General features: G+C 42.5%; 1 protein-coding gene across 1 annotated transcript in view; it reads right to left on the bottom strand.

Annotated features, from left to right (window-relative positions):
• LOC104083744 (SH2 domain-containing adapter protein B-like) overlaps nt 1-24,865 on the bottom strand; it is a 33,641-nt gene extending 8,776 nt beyond the window's left edge. The window contains exons 1-4 of the mRNA XM_009587351.1: nt 24,790-24,865; nt 23,493-23,708; nt 14,588-14,759; nt 10,057-10,176 (exon numbers count right to left, since the gene is read on the bottom strand). Of these exons, the coding sequence (XP_009585646.1) occupies nt 10,057-10,176; nt 14,588-14,759; nt 23,493-23,708; nt 24,790-24,865 (584 nt within the window). The remainder of the gene's footprint in view (nt 1-10,056; nt 10,177-14,587; nt 14,760-23,492; nt 23,709-24,789) is intronic.
• Between the last annotated feature and the right edge of the window lie 312 nt (nt 24,866-25,177).

The following is a 25,177-nucleotide window of genomic DNA, read 5'->3' as shown; positions in this document are numbered from 1 at the left end:
AGTGGGAGAGTATGAGTGAGCCAAATACCTACAACCCTGAAGGAATACAGAGAAGAAGAAACACAAAGAACAATGCAGGGCTGCTGGAGGAGGTCAAAAGAATGCCTAGCTGCCCCTCAGGCCTTTGGGATCATTTTGTTCAGGAAGGTAGACCATATTTCTTCCCTCTTCTGCTATAGAGAATTTAAACAATGTTGACAAGGAGGCCCAGCTCTTTGGATCATAAACCACAGAAAGATGCTTTTTGCCTCAAACACTTGTCATGAACAACAACAATTCCTTGTTTATAGCTGAGATGAGCAACACATGAACCTGTACATCATAAAGATCTTCTTTGATGCCCCTACAGGTAGCCAATTCACATGTAATTAATTTTCCCTGGGTAAACTGTGGTATCTCAAAATAACAGACATTGACGTGAGCAACTTAAACTATCCTGATGAATGTTTTACCTACAAATGCATTTTAATTTGGTAATGAAGCAACTTTGAGGCTTGTTTTATACATTTTGAACAGTCATTTTTTGAATTTGAATCAGACAAACAACTCGTGTAAATTCCCCATGCCAGTTGAATCTGTCTGACCCTCTCAAAGTCCACAGAACACAGAAAGCTTTCCTGCTATTGGAAAAGATGGTCTTCAGTGATGCCTCCACTGCGCAATATTCAGTTATATTAAGTTAAATTGAGCAAGTGCTACTTTTCAAATACAGGTAATATTTGTGTAGATTCTCATTGCCAGACATTGCTGTGTTTTGGGAAACCTAAAGTTAGTCTTTTGTTATTAGAGAAAAGAAAACCATAAACCCTAAAACTAGACTAAGAGGTTTTTTTTTTTAAAAAAAAAGCTTGCCACATGAAGTTAAAGAATAGACTTTAAATCGCTGTCACTTAATCTCAATACAAAATCAGGGTGTCATTCCTCCTTTTTCCCTGAATCAGAAATATATGACATTTAACTGAAAATAATGCTGACTCACTCATGCTGATGAAGGTCCCTGAGAAGCAGAAACACACCTAAAAGACAGTGGTGAATATGAATGCCTGGAGGATGGATGCAATATTTAGATAGGAATAGATGCTGCAATTTTTGCCCAAGAATGATCTTAGAGACACAGAGCTACACAATTACTAGCGCTTACCTCATCCCACAAAGCAATTCCACACCCCACTGACCTATGATCAGCTACTTTCCCATTTCTATGACTAAGTAGAATCATTTTGGCCTAAACAACAATAATAATAAAGAAAACACAGGGTCATCGATCAAGCAATGCAACCACAGATGACAAAAGTAACTAATTCGATTTCAGTATCAACCCAATTAGATATCAGAACCCTTGCTTTAATGAACCAAAATGGAAAAAGGTAGTGCTCCTACATATTGAAACACAGGTGTCTTTGGCTCCTGTAATACTCAGGTAGGCTTGGAACTGCATTTTAGAAAAGTCAGTTTCAGCTGTCTAATTTTGTCCAATTGTAGTCAGCATTCTGTCAGTCTTTTGACAACATATTTCCACAGGGTGATTTTTTTTTGAACCTAAATTAAATCCCTATCTTTCTACTCTTTAATGCGATTGATTTACGCAGTTACACAACAAATATCATTTTATTATTTGTCCCAAAATGTGCCAATAATTTTTACACATTTTGCAGTGAGAGCACTAGTAGTACAGAGCCAGAAACTTAATATTGGAGTTCACTGCCTTTTTCCAGTCAGCCTTCATGTGTATATATAAACATAGAAATCACCCACATTCACAGCAGAGTTTGCTCTCAACACAGATTAAACACATGGACCTGTTGGAGTGGGTCCAGAAGAGGGCCACAAAAATGATCAGAGGGCTGGAACACCTCTCCTATGAGGAAAGGCTGAGAGAGTTGGCGTTTTTCAGCCTGGAGAAGAGAAGGCTTCGGGGAGACCTTATTCCAGCCTTTCAGTACTTAAAGGGGGCTTACAAGAAAGATGGGGACAGACTTTTTAGCAGGGCCTGTTGCAACAGGACAAGGGGAATGGTTTTAAACTAAAAGAGGGTAGATTTAGACTAGATATAAGGAAGACATTTTTTACAATGAGGGTAGTGAAACACTGGAACAGGTTGCCCAGAGAGATGGTAGATGGCCCATCCCTGGAAACATTCAAGGTCAGGTTGGATGGGGCTCTGAGCAGCCTGATTTAGTTGAAGATGTCCTTGCCCATGTCAGGAGGGTTGGACTAGATGACCTTTAAAGGTCCCTTCCAATTCAAACTATTCTATGATTGTATGATAATTTGCCAGGAGGTGACAATTTACAGTCAAGTGCTCCACACAAAACAAGGGGCAACTGTGAGTTCATTCCTGTGTATGTGTGGGGGTTTATGTAAATTCAACTTTTGCACAATATTTTTCCTAAACGTCATCTCTTCCTCAGAGATACTTCAATATGTGTGCCCCTTTATTTCATGTAGTCACTCATGTGGGTATACAGATATTCTGCCTGCCCCTTACCTATCCCTAGGACAGGCTGAGATATATCTGTTAACTTTCCCATTTGCTGTAAAAGCCAGCTGGAGACTATCTTTTCATATTTCGTGGATCATGGATCATTCATAAAAACCTCCTATTTCTTCTGCTCCTGTTGCTGATCCACAGCCTGATCCCAGGGAGGTCATCACCTCTTTGCCCTCATCCTCCTGCTCATACAACATACCTGTGCAACTTCTGGCTTCTGGAGCTCTCCTGTTGTGCCTGCCTACATATCATGATGTGGTAAAGATGCAAAAGCATCAGTCCAAACATACAATAGAAACAGCAGGCTTCATCAGTATAGGGGGGAGGGAGAGAGAGCAGACCCCACGCCCCAAAAAAAACACCAAACAGGGGGCTTGCACTCACTAGAGTTTTCCCACCTGTGAGTTTAGCATGTCCCCTGTTCACGAATTGCTGTGAAAAGCTCATATGCTGCACAAGACACTGCTTCTCAGGCCTGCCATACTTCTACCAGCTAAACTCATGTAAAAAAGCAAAAAAAACTACAGCCAGGATGCACAAGCCTCATGGGAGTATGCAGGCTACAGACAGCCGAGTGCTTTTCAGAACGTATTAATTAACACGTGAAAGGTGACTGCAATAATTTGAAAGTATTTCAGTAACACTTCTGCAGCCAGTCATAATTTTTAATCGATAAGTCTAAACAGTGAAGCAATCTCTCCTCAAATTTATTATTGTCCTGGTTCCGGCTGGGACAGAGTTAACTTTCTCCCCAGTAGCCTGGGGGGTGTGCTGTGTTTTGGGTTTGGTATGAAAGGAGCGTTGATGGCCCATTGATGCTTTGGCTGTTGCTGGGTGATGCTCGCACGGGGCGGGGGGAGCACAGCCGGGGTGGTGGACCCAGCTGGCCAATGGGGTATTCTATACCATGTGACATCATGCTCAGTATAAAAACCAGGTGGGGGGGGGGCTCGTCCCCCGCGCTCGGTGGTCGGTGAGCAGTTGCATTGTGTATCGCCTGTTTTGTATATTCTGTTATTGTTGTTGTCCTCACTGTTACTATTACTGTTCTATTTTGTTTTATTTCAATTATTAAACTGTTTTATCTCAACCGGGGGTTTTCCTCCTTGTGCTCTCCCGATTCTCTCCCCCGTCCCACCGGAGCAGGGGTGAGTGAGCGGCTGCGTGGGGTTAAACCACGACAATTACACTTAAAGAAAGTGACAGCAAGACATCCCACTTGATTAGATAACCAAGAACAAATTCAATAATCACTTTAGGACTCCGGTTCAATACACTGTCAGAGCAAGCCTGGATGGCTCATCTCTGTAGCCTCACAGCTTATTATTCAGCACTGTTTTCCCCTGTTCAAAGTACGGTCACAGCAGAGACCCATATCCATTGCTTCAGGGCTCTGTGCTGCCTGAATTTCCATTTCAGCATAGCCGAATTGGGAATCAGGCCTCAAGGGGGCACCCAGGAGCAGCTCTAGTGTTCCTGAAGAATATATCCAATCAAGCTGGACTCTGGGAGATGCAAATCTAGCATATATCCTAGTTCTTCTGTTGTAACATGAACCTCTTCAGTTTGGCTGGTGAACATTTGCCTTACACTGACAGGTTTTACCTGGTTTACTGTGCCCAGCTGTGGGGTAGTACTCCCTTCTCTCCTATAAGTCAGAGAGTCTTTCGGACTCTCATATGGAGGGTCCTAGCTCAAGACAATTCCACTGGCTTTTACAAGTTTGACAACGTTCTTTTTGGGGGGAGTTGGTTTTTAACACAACCAACATACCTACAGGCCTTAAGGTCCCATTCAGTGTGCCATGAGACCACACAGCTGATAGAGGACTACGTAATGAGTAGGGGGAATGTTCTTAGGAACAACACAGGAAGAAAAGCAGAAAGTCACAAGGACATTTGGCAGAGGTGGGAAAGCTGAGAGACGTTATGGTTGAAATCCAGTAAATCTTTTTATTTCAGATGTTCCTAGGAAGCCTTTGTTCTCCTCCTCTCTCTTGCTTCTGGCAAGGAATGGAGCCAAGGATGTGCTCTGGTGAATCACAGGTAACTTACTATTTGAACAGACACATCAGCTCAAGCACATACAACAGCAGAAGCGGTCCCAAACCCCAGCCCCCTCCTTTCGATTCCAATAGGCCCACAGAAGGAGCTATGTGCTTTAACGGAAATCAAACAGAACCCAAATGAGTTTGTCCCAGGCAAAGGGTTTTAGGACAACCTTGCTCCATAGGGCTTTCATAGCACTGTGCAAACAGCCCATGGGGAACACATTGCCTCTAGTTTCCATTGCACCAGCACACCTCCTGGCACTGACAGAAAGCACAAAGCACGCAGATGCAAGGGCAAGACAGGCTTCAAGTAGAGGGAGAACTGGAAATAGCCAAGGATAGTAGCCCTTCAGTTCTGTCAGAGAATAAAAGCCCCTGATGCTCTTATGCCTCTCCAGACTACTTAATATCTGCTGTGTGGCACACAGTGGTCTCCGGCTAAGTAAAGTGGAGAGCCTGAGGATAGGCATGCTTCGGCCTACTATCATTTGGAATGGATCAGGCTGCGCAGCACTTGATCAAGAGACCTTCAGGGTCCCATGGGGTAATAGGCAGCCTTGAGGCATTACTGAGATCATTCTGGCATTTCAATTCACAACGTCAGAGCTCAGTCACAGCCTGCCTGTGTTAAGTCATTCTAATGGCTTTTGAATCAATGCACTGAATAGGTGGGATTAAATTGCGAGATGAAGGCATAAAGGAAGTGTCCAAATATGCAAAGCCTGCAGGGGTAGACTTAGAGGGCACAAGGGTAGCCATGGGGCACAAGGAGCCTTAGCGGTTGTGATAAGTACCTGTTATGCCTGTGGATGTAGCAGCAAGCCAAACTGAGATTCACTGATCCATTCTGGGAGACAGAGCTATAGCTATAGCTAGCAATAAAGGTCCCAGTCCTTGCTGCAAAACATACCACCGTGGGGCTGGCAATCAGGACACCCCTTAATTTTCAATGTAAGAAAAATGCACTGACAAGAAGAGAAAATAAATAGTAAGGTGTGGAGAGTATCCAGCAAGCAGCTTATGCATAAAAAAATCAAATGGAAGTTACTGTAATTGTACCAGAAGCCTGGAAACTCGCAGTTTTTGGGAAACAGGGGCAGTATACCTCTAATGAAAAGGCCTCTAAGAAATAGGTGTCAAACACGTGGCAGCCACTCCCACAGGACACAACGACTAGAACAGAGTCATGAAATGTGGGGCTTGAGGCCATTGCCTATATTCCCTACAACCTCTTATCATCAACTTCAATTTGCATAGCAATGAATTTGGTGAAATCATGGCAAGAGAAAGTTGCAAATATAGTCAGCTTCAAAGCCAGTAGTTGCATATTAGCATATGCCTACACTCTCTAACATTAGTGTCATAGACTGCTTTCTGAGATGTCATTCCATGGAAACGGAGGCCATACAGTGTGTGCTAAGCAGGGACACTGTACAGACCATATCAGAGCAGGATGTAGGTCAAGGACCTAGGGCAAGTTTCAGCAGAAGGGAGAAGTAGAGTCCAACCAGCATGGACATGCAGGAATTACTCACAGAGAAGATCTGCTCATTTTTTCCATTGTAACATCTACCAAACTCCATAGCTAGGATTCAAGAACCATATCTTAATACAGTTATTGTAGGTTAATGAAACAACTGACAAGGTTGCGAGTTTATAACAAGAGCAAATTACACATGGCTGGTCAGACTTAATTTTATGCTACAGCTTTATTAACAAGTAACCCCTGTAAGCACCATGTGTCTTTATAGTACCTACCGGATGCTCTGCAACTCGTGCTTTTCATTTCACACATCATAAATGCACCAGCAAAATAAAACAGAAGTGTGATGCTGAAAGAGTCTGTTCCGAACACCATTTGACTATGCACATTCAACAGCAACATTCAAAAGCCTCCATCTTTTGTAGGTATCACACCTACAGAAGCCCTCAAGTACCCCCAAGCCTGCATGTTAAAGGAAAAGTGAACGAAGCCTGTTTTTATACTATCCTGTGATGCCAGTCCTGATGCTAGCCCCATGTTGCAAGGGACGCACTGGATTGGTACGGCAATACGTGTTCAGGTTCTGTGCAGCAGTTGTAGGACAAGTGCACTATTACAAAGAGTCTCTTATTCAGTTGGCATTATCAAAAACGCTGCAATGAGGCACCCATACACAACCCCAACCATGCTCATGCCAGCAGCCCAATGCCTGCAGCTCCTTCATGATTTTTTTAAAAGTGAAGTCCAGTTGTACATCCTGCTCATATCCTAGTGATCATAATGGAAATTAACTGCCTGCCAGTGACATCAGCCAGCAACTTAAGTCTACAATTGAATGTTTCAAAGGCTCTTTTCTGTTAAAAGAAGTTATTTTACTTCCAGCAGTGGGATCACCACCATGAACTAGGCTACACTCATCCTAGGTACAATCTGAGGAGGGGATGGCTGGTTGCTGTTGTGTCCATGGTTAACTCCACCAACTACACCATGCACACCTTCTTTAAGCACTTCTATACAAGCCATATATCTGTCCTGGTGAAAATGGGAGGTGAAACAGAGTGTCTTATATAAATGTCACCGAAAGATGAAGCACTAGGAAGAGTACAAAGTCACCTGAACACTGGCTGCACCACTGGTAGACTTCTTAGCTTATTCACTGAAGTCAACAAAACTGTGAAAGAACACAGAGGCTTGAAATCTCTCTTACCATGACACAGGGGAAGATATAAGACTGCTTAAGCTAGAAGCCCATTGGGACACAAAGTACATCAGGAATAGAATCATAGAATAGTTTGGGTTGGAAGGGACCTTTAAAGATCATCTAGTCCAACCCCCCTGCAATGAGCAGGGACATCTTCAACTAGATCAGGTTGCTCAGAGCCCCATCCAACCTGACCTTGAATGTTTCCAGGGATGGGGCATCTAGCACCTCTCTGGGAACCTGTTCCCGTGTTTCACCACCTTCATCGTAAAAAATTTCTTCCTTATATCTAGTCTGAATCTCTCCGTTTAGAGAGTCTGAAACTCTCTTTTAGTTTAAAACCATTACCCCTTGTCCTATCGCTACAGGCCTTACTGAAAAGTCCATCTCCATCTTTTTTATAAGCTCCTTTTAGGGATTGAAAGGCTGCAATAACGTCTCCCCAGAGCCTTCTCTCTTCTTCAGGCTGAAAAATCCCAACGCTTTCAGCCTTTCCTCATGGGAGAGGTGTTCCAGCCCTCTGATCATTTTTGCGGCCCTCCTCTTGACCTGCTCTGGACCTGCTCCAACAGGTCCATGTCTTTCCTGTACTAAGGACTCCAGAGCTGGATGCAGTACTCCAGGTGATGTCTCACCAGAGTGGCAGAATCACCTCCCTCAACCTGCTGGCCACGCTTCTTTTTGTGCAGCCCAGGATATGGTTGGCTTTCTGGGCTGCAAGCGCACATTGCTGGCTCATGTCCAGCTTTTCATCCACGAATCCTTCTCCACAGGGCTGCTCTCAATCCCTTCATCCCCCAGCCTGTATTGATACAAGGGGTTGCCCCGATCCAGGTGCAGGATCTTGCACTTGGCCTTGTTGAACCTCATGAGGTTCACACAGGCCCACTTCTTGAGCTTGTCCAGGTCCCTCTGAATGGCATCCTATCCCTCAGGTGTGTCAACTGCACCACTCAGCTTGGTGTTGTCTGCAAACTTGCTGAGGGTGCACTTGATCCCACTGTCTATGTCATTGATGAAAGTATTAAACAGTACTGGTCCCAATATGGATGCCTGAGGGACACCAGTCATCATTGATTTCCATCCGGACATTGAGCTGTTGACCACTACTCTCTGGAAGTGACCATCCAGCCAATTCCTTATCCATTGAACAGTCCATCCATCAAATCCATATTTCTCTAGTTTCGAGAGAAGGATGTTGTGGGGGACCGAGTCAAAGGCCTTACAGAAGTCCAGATAGATGACATCCGTAGCTCTTCCCCTGTCCACTGATGTAGTCACTCCATCATAGAAGGCCACTATGTTGGTCAGGCAAGACTTGCCCTTGGTGAAGCCATGCTGGCTGTCTCTAATTACCTCCCTGTCCTCCATGTGCCTTCACATAGCTTCTAGGAGAACCTGTTCCATAATCTTCCCAGGCACAGAGGTGAGGCTGACAGGTGGGTAGTTCCCAGGGTATTCCTTTCTACTCTTTATAAAAATGGATGCAATGTTTCCATTTTTCCAGTCACCAGGGACTTCACCTGACTGCCATGACTTTTCAAATATCATGGAGAGCATCTTGGCAACTACATCAACCAATTCCCTCAGGACTGTGGGATGCATCTCATCAGGTCCCACAGACTAACATATGTTCAGATTCCTCAGGTGGTCATGAACCTGACCTTTTCTTACAGTGGGAGGGACTTTCGTCCCTCAGTCCCTGCCTTGAGGTCCACACACTCGAGAGATGTGGGAAGAGGTTGCCAGTGAAGACTGAGGCAAAAAGCCTTCTCCTCGTCCGCTGTTACCAGTTTGCCGCTTGTGTTCATCAGGGAGGGTACACTTTCTTTGACCTTCCTTTTCTAGCTCACATACCTATAGAAGCCCTTCTTACTATTCTTTGCATTCCTTGCCAAGTTCAGCTCCAGTTGTGCCTTGGTCTTCCTGACCCCATCCCTACACAATCGGGCAGCGTCCCAATACTCTTCCCAGGATACCTGTCCCTGCTTCCATTGCCTGTGCCTTTCCTTCTTGCTCTTTAGTTTGACCAGCAGGTTTTTACTCAACAATGCCAGTCTCTTGCCTTCCTTTCCTGATTTCTTACACATGGGTATCGAGAGCTCTTGCCCTCTATGGAAAATGTCCTTAAAGATCTGTCAGCTCTGTTCTGTTCCCTTGTCCCTGAGGGCAGTTTCCCATGGGGTCCTACTGACTAACTACTTGAATAGCTGGAAGTTTTCTTTCCTAAAATTCAGGGTCCTGACTTTACTCTTCACCTGACCCATATCACTCAGGACTGTGAACTCCACCAGTGCATGATCACTGCAGCCCAGGCTGCCTCCAATCTTGATGCAGATGAGGCAAGTTAAAAGCAGCACTAAGACTGGAACAATGCTCATTTCCTAATCTGTAGATCTTTCATCTTTGATCCTGGGCTTTTTACTTCCAAAAATTGTTGCAATACTGTATAGCTCTACCACAGTAAACTGCATGAAGCCTTCCTTCCACTATGAAGGAAAAGGAATAAAATCCCCAAAGAATAGAGCTGCTTATTCAGACTGAAGCAGAAGCAACAGGAGCATTTCAAATCAGAACCAGAAAAAAAACCCTAAGTTTATTTATTTAAATGGGCACCAAATGAAGACTAAAAATCTCTTAACTTCCCCAAATTGCAAGGTCCCAATTCAGTGTCTGTCACTATACATCATGCAGACTGACAGTCTCAAACTCTCTGAGTGCCCTTCAGAGATGAACCAGTGCAGCAACAGACTGGATCATTTTCTCTTCTTGCACCAGAGCAGTTATGGCTTATAAATTACATTTATTATGTTTTACTGACAAGTACTTACTTCAATGAAAGAGAATAGTCATGCTTGCTTGTTTGACTATTTCTTACAAGGTAGCTACACTCTTTACATAAACGTAACAGGTTTTCTGCATCTGTCCGACTGATTGCTCCATGATACCATCTAGGAAAAAGCAGAGAGATTAACACATGCGCATATTCCAACTCATATTCCTTTCACTACTTTGTTTCTTTAAGGTATGAATAAAGGTTAATATCACATGGATATCTTTAAGATCTAACATATTATGGATAAAAAGCACATTGCTTGCATTAACTGAAATTAACTTTACAACTTATGGAGGCCTGTCGTTCCTGTCGTCAGCTGAAGGAAGAAACTTAGATCAGGAGAGCATGCAACAGAATTGGTGTACATATTTACATAAGAAACTCCCACCCAGAGCAACACATTATAATCTCTATCTTGCAAGCAGTAGATCCACAATACACACATTTACTTTATTTCATTCCTGTGATATATCAGTATTTCAACTGATATACAAAAGAACAAAAAGAAAACAAACAAAAGTAAACAAAAAGAAAATCACATCTGAAGAATATGAAAAGTTAATAGTGGAAAAGATTTGTTAAAATAAATCTTTGAGAAAGGAGAAAAGTGATGAAGTATTAAAATCTATAACAAAGACAGTTGTTCTAAACACAGCTGTGACAATTCAGAGCGCTTTAAGTAAATGTCTAGTGGATCTGTGGAGTTGGTGTGATCAATTCAGGGAAGAAAGGAAATGGGGAGAGGAGAGGTGGGTCCTTCACTACGCTGACCACTGCAAACAAAGAACATGCTGCAGCACATGCTGCTCTGCATCAGCAATTAAAATCTCACAGTCCAGTAGCAAACGCTCTGACCCTTCCCCCAAGTTTCCCAAGCAATGTAATGTGCCTGGCCTGCACTGTGTCAATTGCATCTCTGTGGAAGATCTCTCCCTTCCTGCAGTTGCCACATGCACTTTGAAGTACAATGTGACACTACCATGCCTGCCTAAGCAGGGTAATGCATACATCAGAAGTGCTCTCTGTCTGTTATTACCAGGAACTGTCACTGGCCTTGTGCAAAAAAGTTTTCTTCCATTTGTTCTAGTTTTATTTCTCTGCTGAACTTACTCTAAGGGAGATGTTCCAACTAAAAGGTAAGTGAAGAAAGATCAGAGAGATCCCTTTGATGGAAGTCATGCTCTTAACTACCTTGTGCCGTCAGGTCCATTGTCAAATCTGATTAACGTGCTAAACAAAAGTTGGTGCTCAAATTAAAAATTCATTGTGTGCCTGATTACAACCAAAGTCTGCATTAGAGAAAGCTAAAAAGAGGGTTATGCTATTGTATATTCAAGAAAGACTAGAAGGGGAGGCCCTGACAGCTCCATCACTTCACAAATAAAATTGAGGCAGACGCGAATGTTTTCAGGCAGTGTTCTCCCTATCCTCCATTAGATATTTACTGCTGAAAGATATTTCTCAACAAGCAATTTAAAGACTAGGTTGTCTTCTGAGTATAAGAATATTAACACTTTCAGTAAATCAGAAAATGGATTTGGGACAGTCTAAAAGTTATTCCTACTAGCTACAAATAATTTTTCTTTCTTCTCTCCCCAAAGGGCCAAATAAAACGAAAATAAAATATGACCTAGCCAAAACCAGGGAGAGACCCTGAACTCTGATATTCAGAGGGAAGTATTTCATATATTCTTCAGATCTGGTGTTCCCCTGTTGGCAGAGACATTTACGGAAAAAGAATGCAGGGCTGGATCCAGGAAGCTTTAAAACAGTTGGAAGAAAAACAGCTAAATATGAAGACAACTGCTGATGGGAGAACATCTGATTCAGAAGTGATGCCTGGAAGATGTTTTGGCTACAGCTGACAGTAAACAGAAATATCCAGAAGTGTAATTGCTTGTGAATCATATCCCCATGTAAATGGGACACTTAGATTGCTCCTGTTCCAGATAGCTAGAGAGTGCTATAATCAGCTTAAAGTTCTGACTAATTTGCTGTTTCAACTGTAGTGGGGCTGTTTGCCCTGGGTGTGTCTATTTTTAAAACGTCAACATATAGGTATTTGTGCAGAAAGGTCAAAGATTCAAATGTCAATGATGTGATCACAAAATAGTGAAATGACAACTTGTGAAAGATATCAATGCAAAAGCATGGGACATAAACACCTGAAGACATGCATGTCTTCTAAGATATCCTGGAAAACATAGGCACACAATGCAAACCTGAAAGCAAAATTCAAACATAATCACACACTTTGACCTTTATCAGGATCTCCTCCCAGGATTGAAAGTATCCTGACTGTGGTTTATAGAACGTTCTTCGTGATGTCCCTTACTTCCTCAATGGTCAGGTTTCAGCCATTAAGTGGCCACAGCTCCACTGAAGGCAGGACAGCTGCATCAATTATACAGTAAGTATAATCAGTTTTTACAGCCCATGTAATGCACAACACTACTCTGTTTCTGAATTGGTCAGAGCAAAACAGGAAGTCACCAGATCTTATATATAAGGCTGGGAGGATTCACTTTCAATAAGACAATGGAAACAGCAGAACACACTTTCTTCTTTTCACTGTATTGAGGAAATGGAACAAATTCATTCCGTTCCCGTGGGTCCATGAGTTACTAAGTTCATAACTACAGATTCCTTAATCACAAGCAACTAGAAGTATTTTCTTGATATATTATCACACCTTGGTATTTCTGCCTGTTTGGGAAACTTCCTAATCTACCTACTAGAAAACCACCTGTCCATTTGCATGCTTCCTTTCCTCTAGATCTTGTAATCCTCCCTACAAAAACAGACTCCATTTTTGTAGAGGAAGGTGGAAAGGCTTGGCATGTGCTGTGGAGAGGTGTCACGCTACTAAAACTTGAGCAGTTTGAATGATTATGAATAATCTAAGGTACCATAAATCTAAACTCTTCCATTTTCTAACACATTATTGTTAACGGTGCATTCATTTCAGATTGGTTCCTACGTAATGAAGAATCAAAAAGAATCTCATGTGATTAACACTTGAATAATTAAAGGAAGCAAAACTAGCTCTGCAGTTTTCAGTTGTTATTATCAATTGCAGTTATATATAACTGCAGTTATACTAAAAGAGAGAACTACACAATAATATTTTTATGAGTCAAAAGTTAACTAACAGATGCTCAACTTCCTGCAGTATTTTAAATATATTTTGAGGGGTACAGTGGGCTGGAACTACCCAACTCTGAGGACCAAATTTTACAGCCAAATTTATAGCCTTTTAGTCATTCACCTAACAGTATCAGTGAGTGATTTCACAATAGTGGTTGCTACTTCCTCTGTGGGAGGTAAGTCTACAATACGTCAATGAGTAGATGGTTCAAAGGCTGAGGTTGATTAGATGGAATATGACACCATGCAGATGATATTATTCTCTATTCTCTTACAAGCTTAAGTTTCCAAATATTGTACGTAAAAATAGAATGTCAAAGGAAAAGGAATTTCTGGAACTACTTTCTCTCAGATACAATTGACAGTGGGGACTCTCTCCTACTGAGGATCTGAAGTGCAAAAGGATTGCTAATGCTCCCAATACTGCTACCATTCAGGAACAAAGTATTCTCAGAAAGAGCACACTCACATCCATGCTAAATTATGCCCTCCCTCTCCTGTGAAAATAAATTCTGCATCTAACTTAGAATGACAGTGTCTGGAGTGGGACTGCCTTCAGGAATTCAAGACACAGCTTCCTCACTTTACTGTGTGAATCCACTGGACTTATCAGTGCTCACAAATATCAGTGTAACCTGTGTTAATTGCTCCACAAGAAGATTTTTCTTTCTTTTAAGGGGATTCTGGCTTCTTTTATGTGGGGCCAGAATACGAGAGCTGCATCTGCGGTATGATACGGGACGATGGGTCATTCCATCACACAAGCCAGTCTGTCCAAATGATTCAAGGAAGGGTAAGAATGAGGCAGGACAGAGGCCACCCTTGTGGATACCAGACATTTACTCCAGGGAATTCCCCCAGAACTTGAGTTTGGATCTGACAAAACTGCCTCTAAATACCACCCTCAAGTTTGACATCACCAGAGTAGAAATAACAGTCTCTTTTCTGAAAGCTTTGTAAGTGGTCTTATCAGTCTCTCCCTGGAGCAGTATCACACCCAGATGCAAGGCACATCTGAGGTACTAGAAACATGCTATGCAGCCACAAAGATATGGAATTTGTGCAGCTTTAAACCACAATTTGTATAGATGTGATATACACCCGCTTTTGCTTACGCAACGTAATCAAGGTTGAAAGTGGAATAACTGCACATACTTGGCAGATAAAATTCACTGTTCCTGAGATGAGTTTCCTGTTTAATTCTATTTTGTCCCCCACAAAAGTTACTTACGCTTTGCAGGATTAATAAGAATAGTTTTTTGTGAGCACTAACACAGGGGATACTGAGGAGGGGGAGATGGACAGCAGCATCTGGGACACTTGCTGCTCCTGTAAGTGGGGAGGCAAAGAGCTAGAGAGTAATTACTGTGCTTACTTACATCTGCTTTTCCAGTTGAATAGTTGGATCTATTCTCTCTCCCAGGATCCCACAAAATTCTGGACTGCCATGTTTGGTGGGTTTAAAGCCTCCTCCAGGTGCTCTTAACTGCCTGCGCTGGTCATTTGAGGGAGAAGGAGATGCTTGCCGTTTCTCACTTCCATTAAATTGGGCTGCAAGATACACAATAATTACCTCCCCAGGCAAAGTTAACAAGGACCAAAATAGTTGTAGCACTTAGAGAGGTTTCACACTTCCCAGGGAGAATAAACATGCATCCACTAGCATTAAGACGGAGTGGTTTATCTACAAAGTTATATGTATCACGTAAAGGTGTTTCTGATTATGCAAAATACAGTCCTAAAACTTTTGCTTTTCAAGTAACAAAATCCACACTCTTCTAAACCTTGTTACAATAACTAGTGCTTATCTTCACATTTGATACTTTCTTCCCCAAGAGATGATACTGTTAAAAAAGTAACAGTAACAAAGATAGGCTTTCAGTCACCTACCATAATTACAATGACAAACAAGTGAGAACATCAAGAATCCATCTTGCCTTAGGTTGTGTGGAATCATTCTAACAGTGATCTGGGTGCAAATCCAGATAGCTAACACCCATCTATCCACATCAGAAATACCAGCAAGCAGCAATTAATTAAAAGTGTATCCACTTATACAATGCTGGCACAAAGATTTTGTCTTGAAACACTAAGGTGCAAAGTGATGAAAAGGGAAAACGGCATTTGTTACTTTCTCTCACAAACTATATTATTCCAAGAAAAGCAATATGACTTATTTTGCAAAGCCGTAATTTCTTTGACCACTGCAGCATCTGTAGCAAAGCACATACTAATGATGTCAGCATCCTCATTCTACACTTACTACACTTACACTTACAGATTCTACATATCTATAATTTCAAAAAATTAAAGGACAGAATATTGACAGAAACAGTGAAAGGAGCTACACACACCACCTTTCTGACTCTGACTGCCTTCTATGGTTTGCTGCTTCATCAAAAACTAACACTCCCAGCTGCAGATGGATTATTGTTTTAAGGTCACCTAGTGGGGACCAGGCAGCAAAAACTTCACTGTATCAGGAGGCAAACATCGCAATACGCACAAACACACACACTGCAATCAGTTCCTCTGTGAGTTTCAACAGCAATATCAGAATATCAGTAACACAAAATGTTACAAGGACAATTAAAGGAACTCCCTACAAGAGCATGTTGTAGATCTCATGCATTAGAACTCAACTTATTATGACACACAGCCAGTTAGGCATGTGGCTGGTAGTACTTACTGTTTAAAACCAACGCTATACAACAGGAAGACAGCTGTAGTGTTCAAACAGATAACACGTACATAATAGAGTCATGTTGGACATGGAAAATGTTTTGGAGCTTTGTTGTTGTTGTTGTTATTTTTATATGCTTTCCTCATAAGGCTTAGAATACTTCCAAATTCCCCCTCTACTCAGAGAAAGCAGGCACAAATCATTGCAAAAATTGGGCAAATGTATTAAATCATATTCTGAAGTATGCATGGCAGAAATATGCTGGTTATTTCTTAAAATGGTAATGCAGATTTAACCTCATTACTGAATAATGAAAGCATAACAAAGAGAAACATTGCATGTGTACACTTGCCAGTGACATATATGAACAGCACTATTATTTCAACTGGAAGAAAAACACCTGGATGTAATTTGGGAACTCTATGAATAGTGGTGAACTTCATGTCAGCTTCTGACCAAGCAACACCTTTCAGACATCAAAAAATTCAGTTCACAAAACAAACATGAGATTCAGCTCTGATTGTAAACAGCAGTATCTTTACAACATGATGGTTAGCAGTAGGATCTGTTCTCCAAAAATAGCACAGACAAATTTAAATTTCAGATGTTTTTGAATGTTTCCTCTGTCTGAAAAGCTCAGATGTGTCTCTGAACTCCTGTCCTATTTCTTTTTTTTTTGTGTGTGTGTGTGTGTGTGTGTGAAGAAGCAGTCTGCAAAGGATATCCAGGCAGATTAAACTGACAAGCGTGATACCCAGACAGGCACCAACCCATGCAATGTTGTTATCAGCACTGAGTTTCGGCTGCTGTAAATCCCGTCTTAACCAAAGCTGCAGTATATACAGTGAAGGTTCAGAAGCTCAATTCCATGCAGCTGTGGGTATAAAGTTTTTTTATTGCTACGGTATTTCTGTTTACATAGCCATTACTGTTATGGAACTGACTGCATACCTGACCCTTCCTCACTCTCCATGTGGCCTCTCTTCCTCTGTCCTGTAGCTGGTGCCATACCCCTCTGGTGGTGGCATACCAGAACTTCCTTGCTTCAAGTCCACCAGGGCCCTAGGCACCAGCTTTCTGTGCAACAGCAGTTGCAGCCAGCACAAGTGACCAAGTCTGGCATCTACAGATCTTCCTTCAAGGAGTCCATGATCAGTGCTGAAAACTACTACCAGATTTTGTAAAGCAATACTAAGACGGACTCTACGACTTCACATGCATTTCCTTTTCCCAAAGGTTTGTTATCTCCACAGGACAGCCTGGAAAGGCCTGATTTCTCACAACTCAAATGGGAGCCAGTGTCAGCTTGACATTCCTGAATGGGCTCTCCGGTGTTGCTGACTCCTTTTCCAGACAGACTTATGTACCAGAAAGTTACTTTGCCAATCTCAGCTCTTCTGCCCAGCTCAGCAGAAGGTCTAACAAGACCTGCCCACTTCCCATAAAAGCCATTAAAAACACATTTCAGCTTCAGCCATACAGTCTCCAATGAAACAAAACCAAATTTGTTTGTGAAAGAACTCAAGCTGCAGCCAGCCAAAACGCTGCACTCCAGCTCTGCTACACAGAGACACATCTTTCAGCACTGCAGTTAACAGCAGAAGTCCCTGAGGAAGGCTATACATACCTTGCTCCACAAGTGTCAGCATGACACCAGCCCCAGCCCCATGCTTAGGAACCCCACTGCAGACACGCTCCCCTCAACCTGAACAGACTTCACAGCTTGTGCACACTTTCAGTCTGGCACATCTCAAACTCCAGTTTGGAGATAAACAGGTTCTATCCATGCTTCAGCAATAAATATTGAAATCATGGTAGAGGAACAAATGTTTTCCTTAAAAGACTTGCATGAGTAATTAACTTCATGATAATTCTAGCGTTGCTTGGTTTGTTTCCTAGGTCTATCACCTGACAAATCAAAAACATTTGCTGTGTAAGTCTCTTTGTGTCTGCACTTCACATCACAAATGTCTGTTGTTCCCTTCAGACGCTTCTCAAAATAGGAAAGTTTTAGCAGAGCGTCCCTTCAGGTTCACAGCCTCCACAACTCCAAGTAGTTGGGGGATGGTAGTTGTGGGCCCGTAAGGTGGGACTTGCCCATTGCTAGAATTTCTAATACCACTTAGACCAACACTGTGCTCTTCAGAGAAATCCATCTCAGCTCAGAACTGAGAAAAAAAAACCCCACCTAGTCTAGCTACATTAGCTAGCTACTTTACAGAACCACAGTACACAATAAGTCAGAAAAGCACTTCACACATCTCAACAGAGGATCAATACTTCTCCACTGCAAACTTTCCACTGTTTCAAACTTGGAAGTTCTTAGAACCTCTTCTTTCCTTATTTTAAACATTTATAATTCCTAAGAGTTAGAATAAGTATAGAGACACCAGAGAGACAGCAGCTTGAATCTATGCTTGCAGCCAATCCCTACGCATTCCTTTGTAACAAATAACCAGGTACCTAAGACATACTAAGTTATAATGAATGACAGATGCAATCAAAGAAATCTAATTAATCTCAAAAAATGTTTACTCTCTTAGCATTTTAAAACAGAACTCCGCATGCTGAACCCATAAGGAATTCAACGATATGATAATACTTTCTAATTAAACTTCTTTTTTAGTCTGTTACTTTTGTAAAGCAGTATTTTAATTTTGTGTGCTTTCATAAGAGTTAACTACATAATGCTTAGAAGAATATTTACACATAGGCTAATATAAAATCTCATATTGGATGGATTGTGCCTTATTAATTTACAGTCACATGTAGACAAACTAGAAACTACAGCTGAAGAAAAAAATCGACAAAACTAAGATTTTTTTTTTTTTTAAGTCAACACTCAAAAAAACAATTTCAGAATTTACCTGATAAAGACCAAAAAAGTGAGCATGAAGATGATTACAGAGCTCGAAGACTTTACAAACACCAAATGAGTTGTGCACAAAAAGGTACGCAGTAGAAACTAATAAATGTGTTCTCTGGATTCAACGAATTAAAAATCAGCCATTTCATATAATAGGCACAATACATGAAGAATAAGGTCTAAGATTTCCATATGCACACATATGACTCTTAAGACAATAACATTTAAAACTAATAATCCCACTTCTGTGGCTGCTGTATTACTAATTGAGAAATCTGTAAAGTGTGATCTCACTACAGGCAGATATGTACTGGTCCCACAGCTTGTATCTCAGTGTTGCTAAACAATGAAATTTCTGGTTTAGGTATTTTGCCTACTTTGAAAGAAAAATTACTTCTAGGTAGCATACAATTACCACCTTTGTGTGGGAAGCTCACAATAACTCTGGTATTACTCTTAGCCTTTGGAAAATTATCAAAACTAGTATGTAAGGAAAAACTCAACTCACAGAATCCCTGTGCTATGCTAAACAACAGAAAACAAGCTACAGAGACATAAACAGCCCTAAAGAATTCCACCTTTGAAGACCTAAGTGTCACCGGCTCAAGCATTTGTTCCTCCCTGCTCTTTTATGCAGTCCAAGGGCTTTACTTACCCTCTCACCTTCAAACAAAATACTCTTCGCTCAAAAGTAGCTCTAAACTTAAACTGTCCAAAAACACATGCAAGAATGGCTGAACATGCCTCCAGCCAAGCAAACACTGGACAGGTTGGCAGAAAAATAACTGGAAGCCTTTCAGCTAACACAGCAAGAATTAACTGTTCAGCTTCCCTGCAGGAGCTCTTCAACAGCAACCCGTTGTTGTGGTAGCCCAGACATTCCCATGATATCTGGCCTAGCCCACAGGGCTAGAAGGATGGGGATGAATGAGGAAGCACACTATCCTTCTTCCTTGTGGGCAGAAATGCACACACAACTAACAAGAGAGGGTCTTGGGTGATAGGAGCTGGTGGCCAAAAGTGGGAGAAGAGAAATCCCAAGGAGATGTAAGAAGGTAACAGAGTGGGACCAGATGTCAGGTAGAAGAATGAATGAGAGAACCTAGACATAGATGCAGTTCTGTGGAACAAAAGGAAGGGGAAAAGAAGACCACAAAAAAAAGAAAGAAAAATGGGCAAGACGCAGATGTGGTGGCAGAGGGAAAACCCTCCAGAATCTGGAATGGAGAATACAGAAATTCCCTGCAAAACAATGCAGAGAGCAGCCTAAGACCCACTGCAAATCCACTGCTTGTGGCTCTGCACAGACCCTACATGTGCTGTGGGTAGCTTGTGGATCCTTCCAGGCAGCAGAACCTCTACAACAGAGTTACTGTGGACCATGTTGCTGTGTAGTAAGTCTCACCTGTCACGAAATGAAGGCTGCACATATGCTCTACGCAAAGGCAGCACTGCTGCCATCATAGGGACACATGAAAAGGCCTGGAAATATCTACTGAACTGGGGCAGACACCAATGCCATAGCATAAACCCAGAAGGCTTTACACACATATGCCAGACTGATATTCAGTGTCTGAAAAACAGCACTAGATACCTAGTGATACATGTCTCTGTTGATTAGCCTATCTTGACACACAATAGATATCCCAAATCATAGCCAGAACCTCACAGCCAGGCAATCTGCCAGCACAAGTCTTGCAAGCATTTTAATTGGTCTAGCAAAGGGAATGAGTCAGCTCTAGCAAAGGGAATGAGTCAGCTCAGGCAAGCCTGAACCAAAGCCTGCTTCCACCAGGCAGAGCTCAGCAGCAGGACTGTATATCCTATGAGAAGCCACACAAGCAGGTTAGACTTTTGTGTTGAAGTTCATGCTCTTTAGGGAGAGAGACTACTTTACCTGCACAGTATCCAGCAGAACTGGATGCTGATTTAGATCCAGGCTCAAAAGAACTATCAGCATATGCTTAACAGAAAAGTGACCGAGCCTGGAACTCCGCAAGATTATTAACAGCTCACATGCCAGAGCAAACCATGCTGCTAGGAAGTAGAAATCAGTTTTCTCTAATGTCCTCTTCTGTTCTATAGGGGTCCAACAAGAGGAAAAGGAATGCTGAGCAAGAGGTTTCTTTTTAAGTAGCTGCTTCTGGTTAATCCATGTGTCTTTTGTTCCCACCCACATTTCATAGGATGGATACCGCAGACATCAGCCTGGCTTGGAAACAAACCCAAATCAACCACAACCTAAAGATGTAAGAACAAATAAAGCAGAGATTCTGCCAGTCACTCTCACAACAGATTGCCACTGCCCTACTCAACTATCCTAGAAGAGAAACACATTTCTGGCATCCATGTCTGCCTATCTATTAGAGGATCAGGTCCGAAACACCGAAGAAGGGTATTGTCACAACAGGCTCTGTTTACAGAACAGCCCTGTGTAGCTATGGAGAGACGTCACTTCTCATTTCTGTAGTACGGCAATATCATGGTACACGGAATTGCAAAATCATAGAATAATTCAGGTGGAAAGGGACCGTGGGAGGTGTCTAGTCCAAGCTGCTCAAGGCAGGGTCTGCTATGTGATCAGATCAGGTTGTTCAGAACTTTATCCAGTCATCCCTTCACACAGGATGAAAAAATCTAAAGATGGAGACTGCAAAAGCTCCCTGGACAATTGGTTCCAATGCTTGACTGTCCTTGCAGAGAAAAAAAAAAAATTTGCCATATTGAGTCAGAACCTCTTCTGATTCAACTTATGTCTCATCTTCCCATCACACACCTATTCATTTGTGAAGAACCTGGCTCCATCTTCTTGAAGATCTCCTCATAGGCATTGGAAAGCTGCTATTAGATCCCCCCAAAGCTTTCTCTTCTCCAGGCTAAGCAAGCTCAGTTCGCTCAGCATCTCTTCACAAGTCATGTGCTGCAGTTTCCTGTCATTTTGGGGCTCTCCGCTGACATCAACATTTATCAACACTCTTCTTGCATCAGAATACTGGACACAGCATTAAAAACGTTGTCCAAGAAATGTGAAGTGAAGAGGAACGGTCACTTTGCTTGATGCTCCTGTTCACACAGGCCAGGATGCTGCTAGCCTTCATCACTGCCGGGGAGCACTGCTAGCCACATTTAGTCCACTTTCCCCCAGGACTCCTTAAGGCTCTTCCAGCAAAGCTGTAACCCAGCAAGTCAGCCAGTCCTCGGTCCATATCATTGCAAGGGGTTAGTCTGCTCCAGATGCAGGTCTTTGAGTTTGTCCTGGTTGGATTTTGTAAGTTTGTTGTCAGCCCATTTCTCCAGTTTGTCCAGGTTCCTATGAATGGCAGCTCCGCACTACACACCCTCTCCCCAATTTGATATCATTCCAAACTTCACGAGGTGCATTTCCTCTTCTCCTCTTCCGGGTTACTGATAAAGACGCTGAACAGGAAGGATTCCAGAACAGATCCCCTGAGGAATCAGACTTGTAACCAGTCTCCAGGAAGAGTATGAATCACTAAGCCCTGCCCTTTGAGGTCAATGACTCTGACAGGTTTTCACACATCTAATAGTCCACCCATCCAGGCTACAGCATTCTAAACCAGGTAACACAGCTGATGCCACAGCACAACATGCTGAAGGCTAAAGTCAACATTGATGACACCTACTGCTCTCCTTCCATTAACAGATCGAGTAGTTTCAACGCAGAAAGCAAACAGGTTTGTCAAGCAGGATTTACCCAGGGTAAATGCACACTGACTACTAATCATTGCTGTCAGGCTTCTTTCATGTTCCCTCCCAGAGTCACATCTCTTTTCCTCCCTCCTCATCCCCACACATAGCTCTCCATTCCAAGCTTTCTGCCAAGCTGACTTCTAAAAAGGAAGTGGAATAACCTTGCTCCTAGATACAGCTTTTCACTAGAACATGCCATTGAGGGGAAAATCATAGAGCATGTGTGATTCTAGTACCCTACAAGAGCATCCCGGAACATGGTCAGACCAACTGATACAGCTGGGCTTTGCTGGGCATAGAGAGGCTCTATGAAAGAAAAAGCCTTAGCCTCTAGAATCACGTCCTCACTGAATGAAGCCCCCCTCAGCCATTTCCACAAAGCAACAGAAAGGAAATAGAAGAGCAGTGTAACTGACACCAAGCATAGACATTCACAGAGACAGAAAAAAATTTGTGTCAGATCTCCCTCACTGGAAAGTTCTGGTGTAGGAGAACTCAGCAATTCAAAAGGATTAATCAGAAAACAAGTTCTACATATCCATAGAAATGCTTACAATTATAATGAAAATACTCCAAATACTAAGAAACTCATCACTTAGTAGAAGTATGTTACTGCATGCACGTTACACAGCTATTTTTTGTCCTGCCCCTTTAAGAATTGCCCCACAATTTAAGGACCCTGCAAAGCAACTCCCTTATCATAGAGCCACTCAACAGTAAACACTATCCACAACACATCCATTAAAAGGAGGGTAGGGGCAAGGAGTGGGAGAAACAGAAATTTTACTAACACGAACCCAAGTGCTGAGATGGTTGACAACAGGTCAGCTGAAGCACCAAACAGAAAGCACAATATTCCACATTTCTGCAGCAGCTAAAGATTTGAGACTATCCACATTTGCTTTTCAGAGATTTCTCCACACACACATACCAAAAGAGCAGAAATATGTGAATTCTCCCAAAGGCAAGTACGTATGCTGTGAGTGTGAGAGAGAATTTCCTGCTTGGGATCTAGGAATCCTACCTGCCAGAGCTGGGATGGTGACTTTGTTCCACTCCCATGGCTGATCATACTCATCTGCAGGCCTGTCATCATCCTGTGGCAATTTGCTTTCTTGTAAATGGTGACTCATCACACTTTCAGAATCGGATTCCACACCACTGCCTTCTGGTTCATAGGGTGTGTCATAGAGCTGCATGTTTTTCTGATGGGGCTTCATGTCTTCCTGCTTCTGAAACTCTGTTGGCAAGAAAGAAAATTGCATCAGCATCACTACTAACCATGCCTTACCATCACAGTGAATAATTTTAGAGCATTCCACTTCCATCCATTCCTTAATAGACACATAATTATACAGACGGCAAGCTTGTGCAAGACTTCTAAATTCTACCTCCACATTTGGTAATTGGCTGGAAGCAAAAGTTTGCTTCAGCTAACAACCACAGCACAAACAGTCTCATGCCTCCACCAACATTCCCCAGCTTGCACAGAGCTGGATTACAGGAAGCACACAATCCCTGTCAGCCTGTGTAAAGCACGCTTAGAAGCAACAGTACATAAATGCCCAAGAACGCTGAAATTTGTGCATGCAGTTAACTCTTCAAGAAGAGATCGTTCAGAAGTGCAATTTGAAGATATAAACATCACAAAAAATAAATGCTGCAGTATAATTATATATGCTGATAAAAAAATTCGCTGCAGTTACCTCTATATAATATCAGCAGAAAATGAGCTAGGACTAGAGTAAGAACACTAAACAAAAGCATTGGTAACTAGAGCTTAGCTCACATTGTATTAAGGAACACGTTTTTCTTTAAATTAACACTGACCTTACCAAAAAATAAACATGTTGAAGCCTAACAGAACAGAACAGTTCAGCCCTCCTGAATACAGCAAACCGAAAACTGGGCTTTGTTAGGAGGAACACAGCTAGCAAATCAAGGGGCAAGCTGTCATGCCTTCACCCTTGGCCCCAAGGAGGCTGCACTGACCAACAGATGGGTCCTACTGTGTCCAGTCTGCACACTCCCTACAAGGAGTGTGCAAGGAGTGAGCTAGTTCATAAAACTAGAAATGAACCAGTGCAGAGCTACCACGATGGGAAGGTCCTGGGGCCTATGATAAGGAGAGATGGTTTTGGTTAGTCTGATGATGGGAAGGTCAAGCAGGATGTAACAGCAGCTCTTAGCTCCCGTAGGCAGTCAGAGCCAAACCCTTCTCAGGCAGTGTCAGGAGATGCAGTAAGGAGAAACAGACACAAGATGTAACTTGAGAGATCCAAGTGGGACCTGGTGTGCAGTGCAGCCCTAGGATAGATTACCAGGTAGGCCGTGCGAGATGTCTCCATTCTTTGGAGTTTGCAGAGCCTTGGCTAGACAAAGCCAGGGTTGATCCATCTACTGATACAAAACTGGATAGACTGGGTGATAGACCAGATGGCTGTCCTGCCATTCAGAGGAACCTGGAGATGCTGGAAAATTGCAGGCTAACTGGCTGGAAAGCAGTTCAGCATAGAAGGACTTTGGGCTCCTGTATGACAGTAGGTTGAACAAGAGCCAGCAATGCACCCTCATGGTAAAGAGAGCCAATACTAACCTTGGCTGCATTAGGAGGAGTGTTGAAAGCAGGTCAAGGGAGGTGATTCTTCCCCTCTACTCAGCATTGGTGAGGCCACATCTGGACTGCTGGGTCCAGTTCTCTCCTCCACA

The sequence above is a fragment of the Fulmarus glacialis genome, unplaced genomic scaffold (genome assembly GCF_000690835.1).
Source record: "Fulmarus glacialis isolate BGI_N327 unplaced genomic scaffold, ASM69083v1 scaffold1631, whole genome shotgun sequence".
Taxonomy (NCBI): Eukaryota; Metazoa; Chordata; class Aves; order Procellariiformes; family Procellariidae; genus Fulmarus; species Fulmarus glacialis.
Note: the sequence above shows the minus strand (reverse complement) of the source record. Positions and strands in the feature narration are given on the sequence as shown.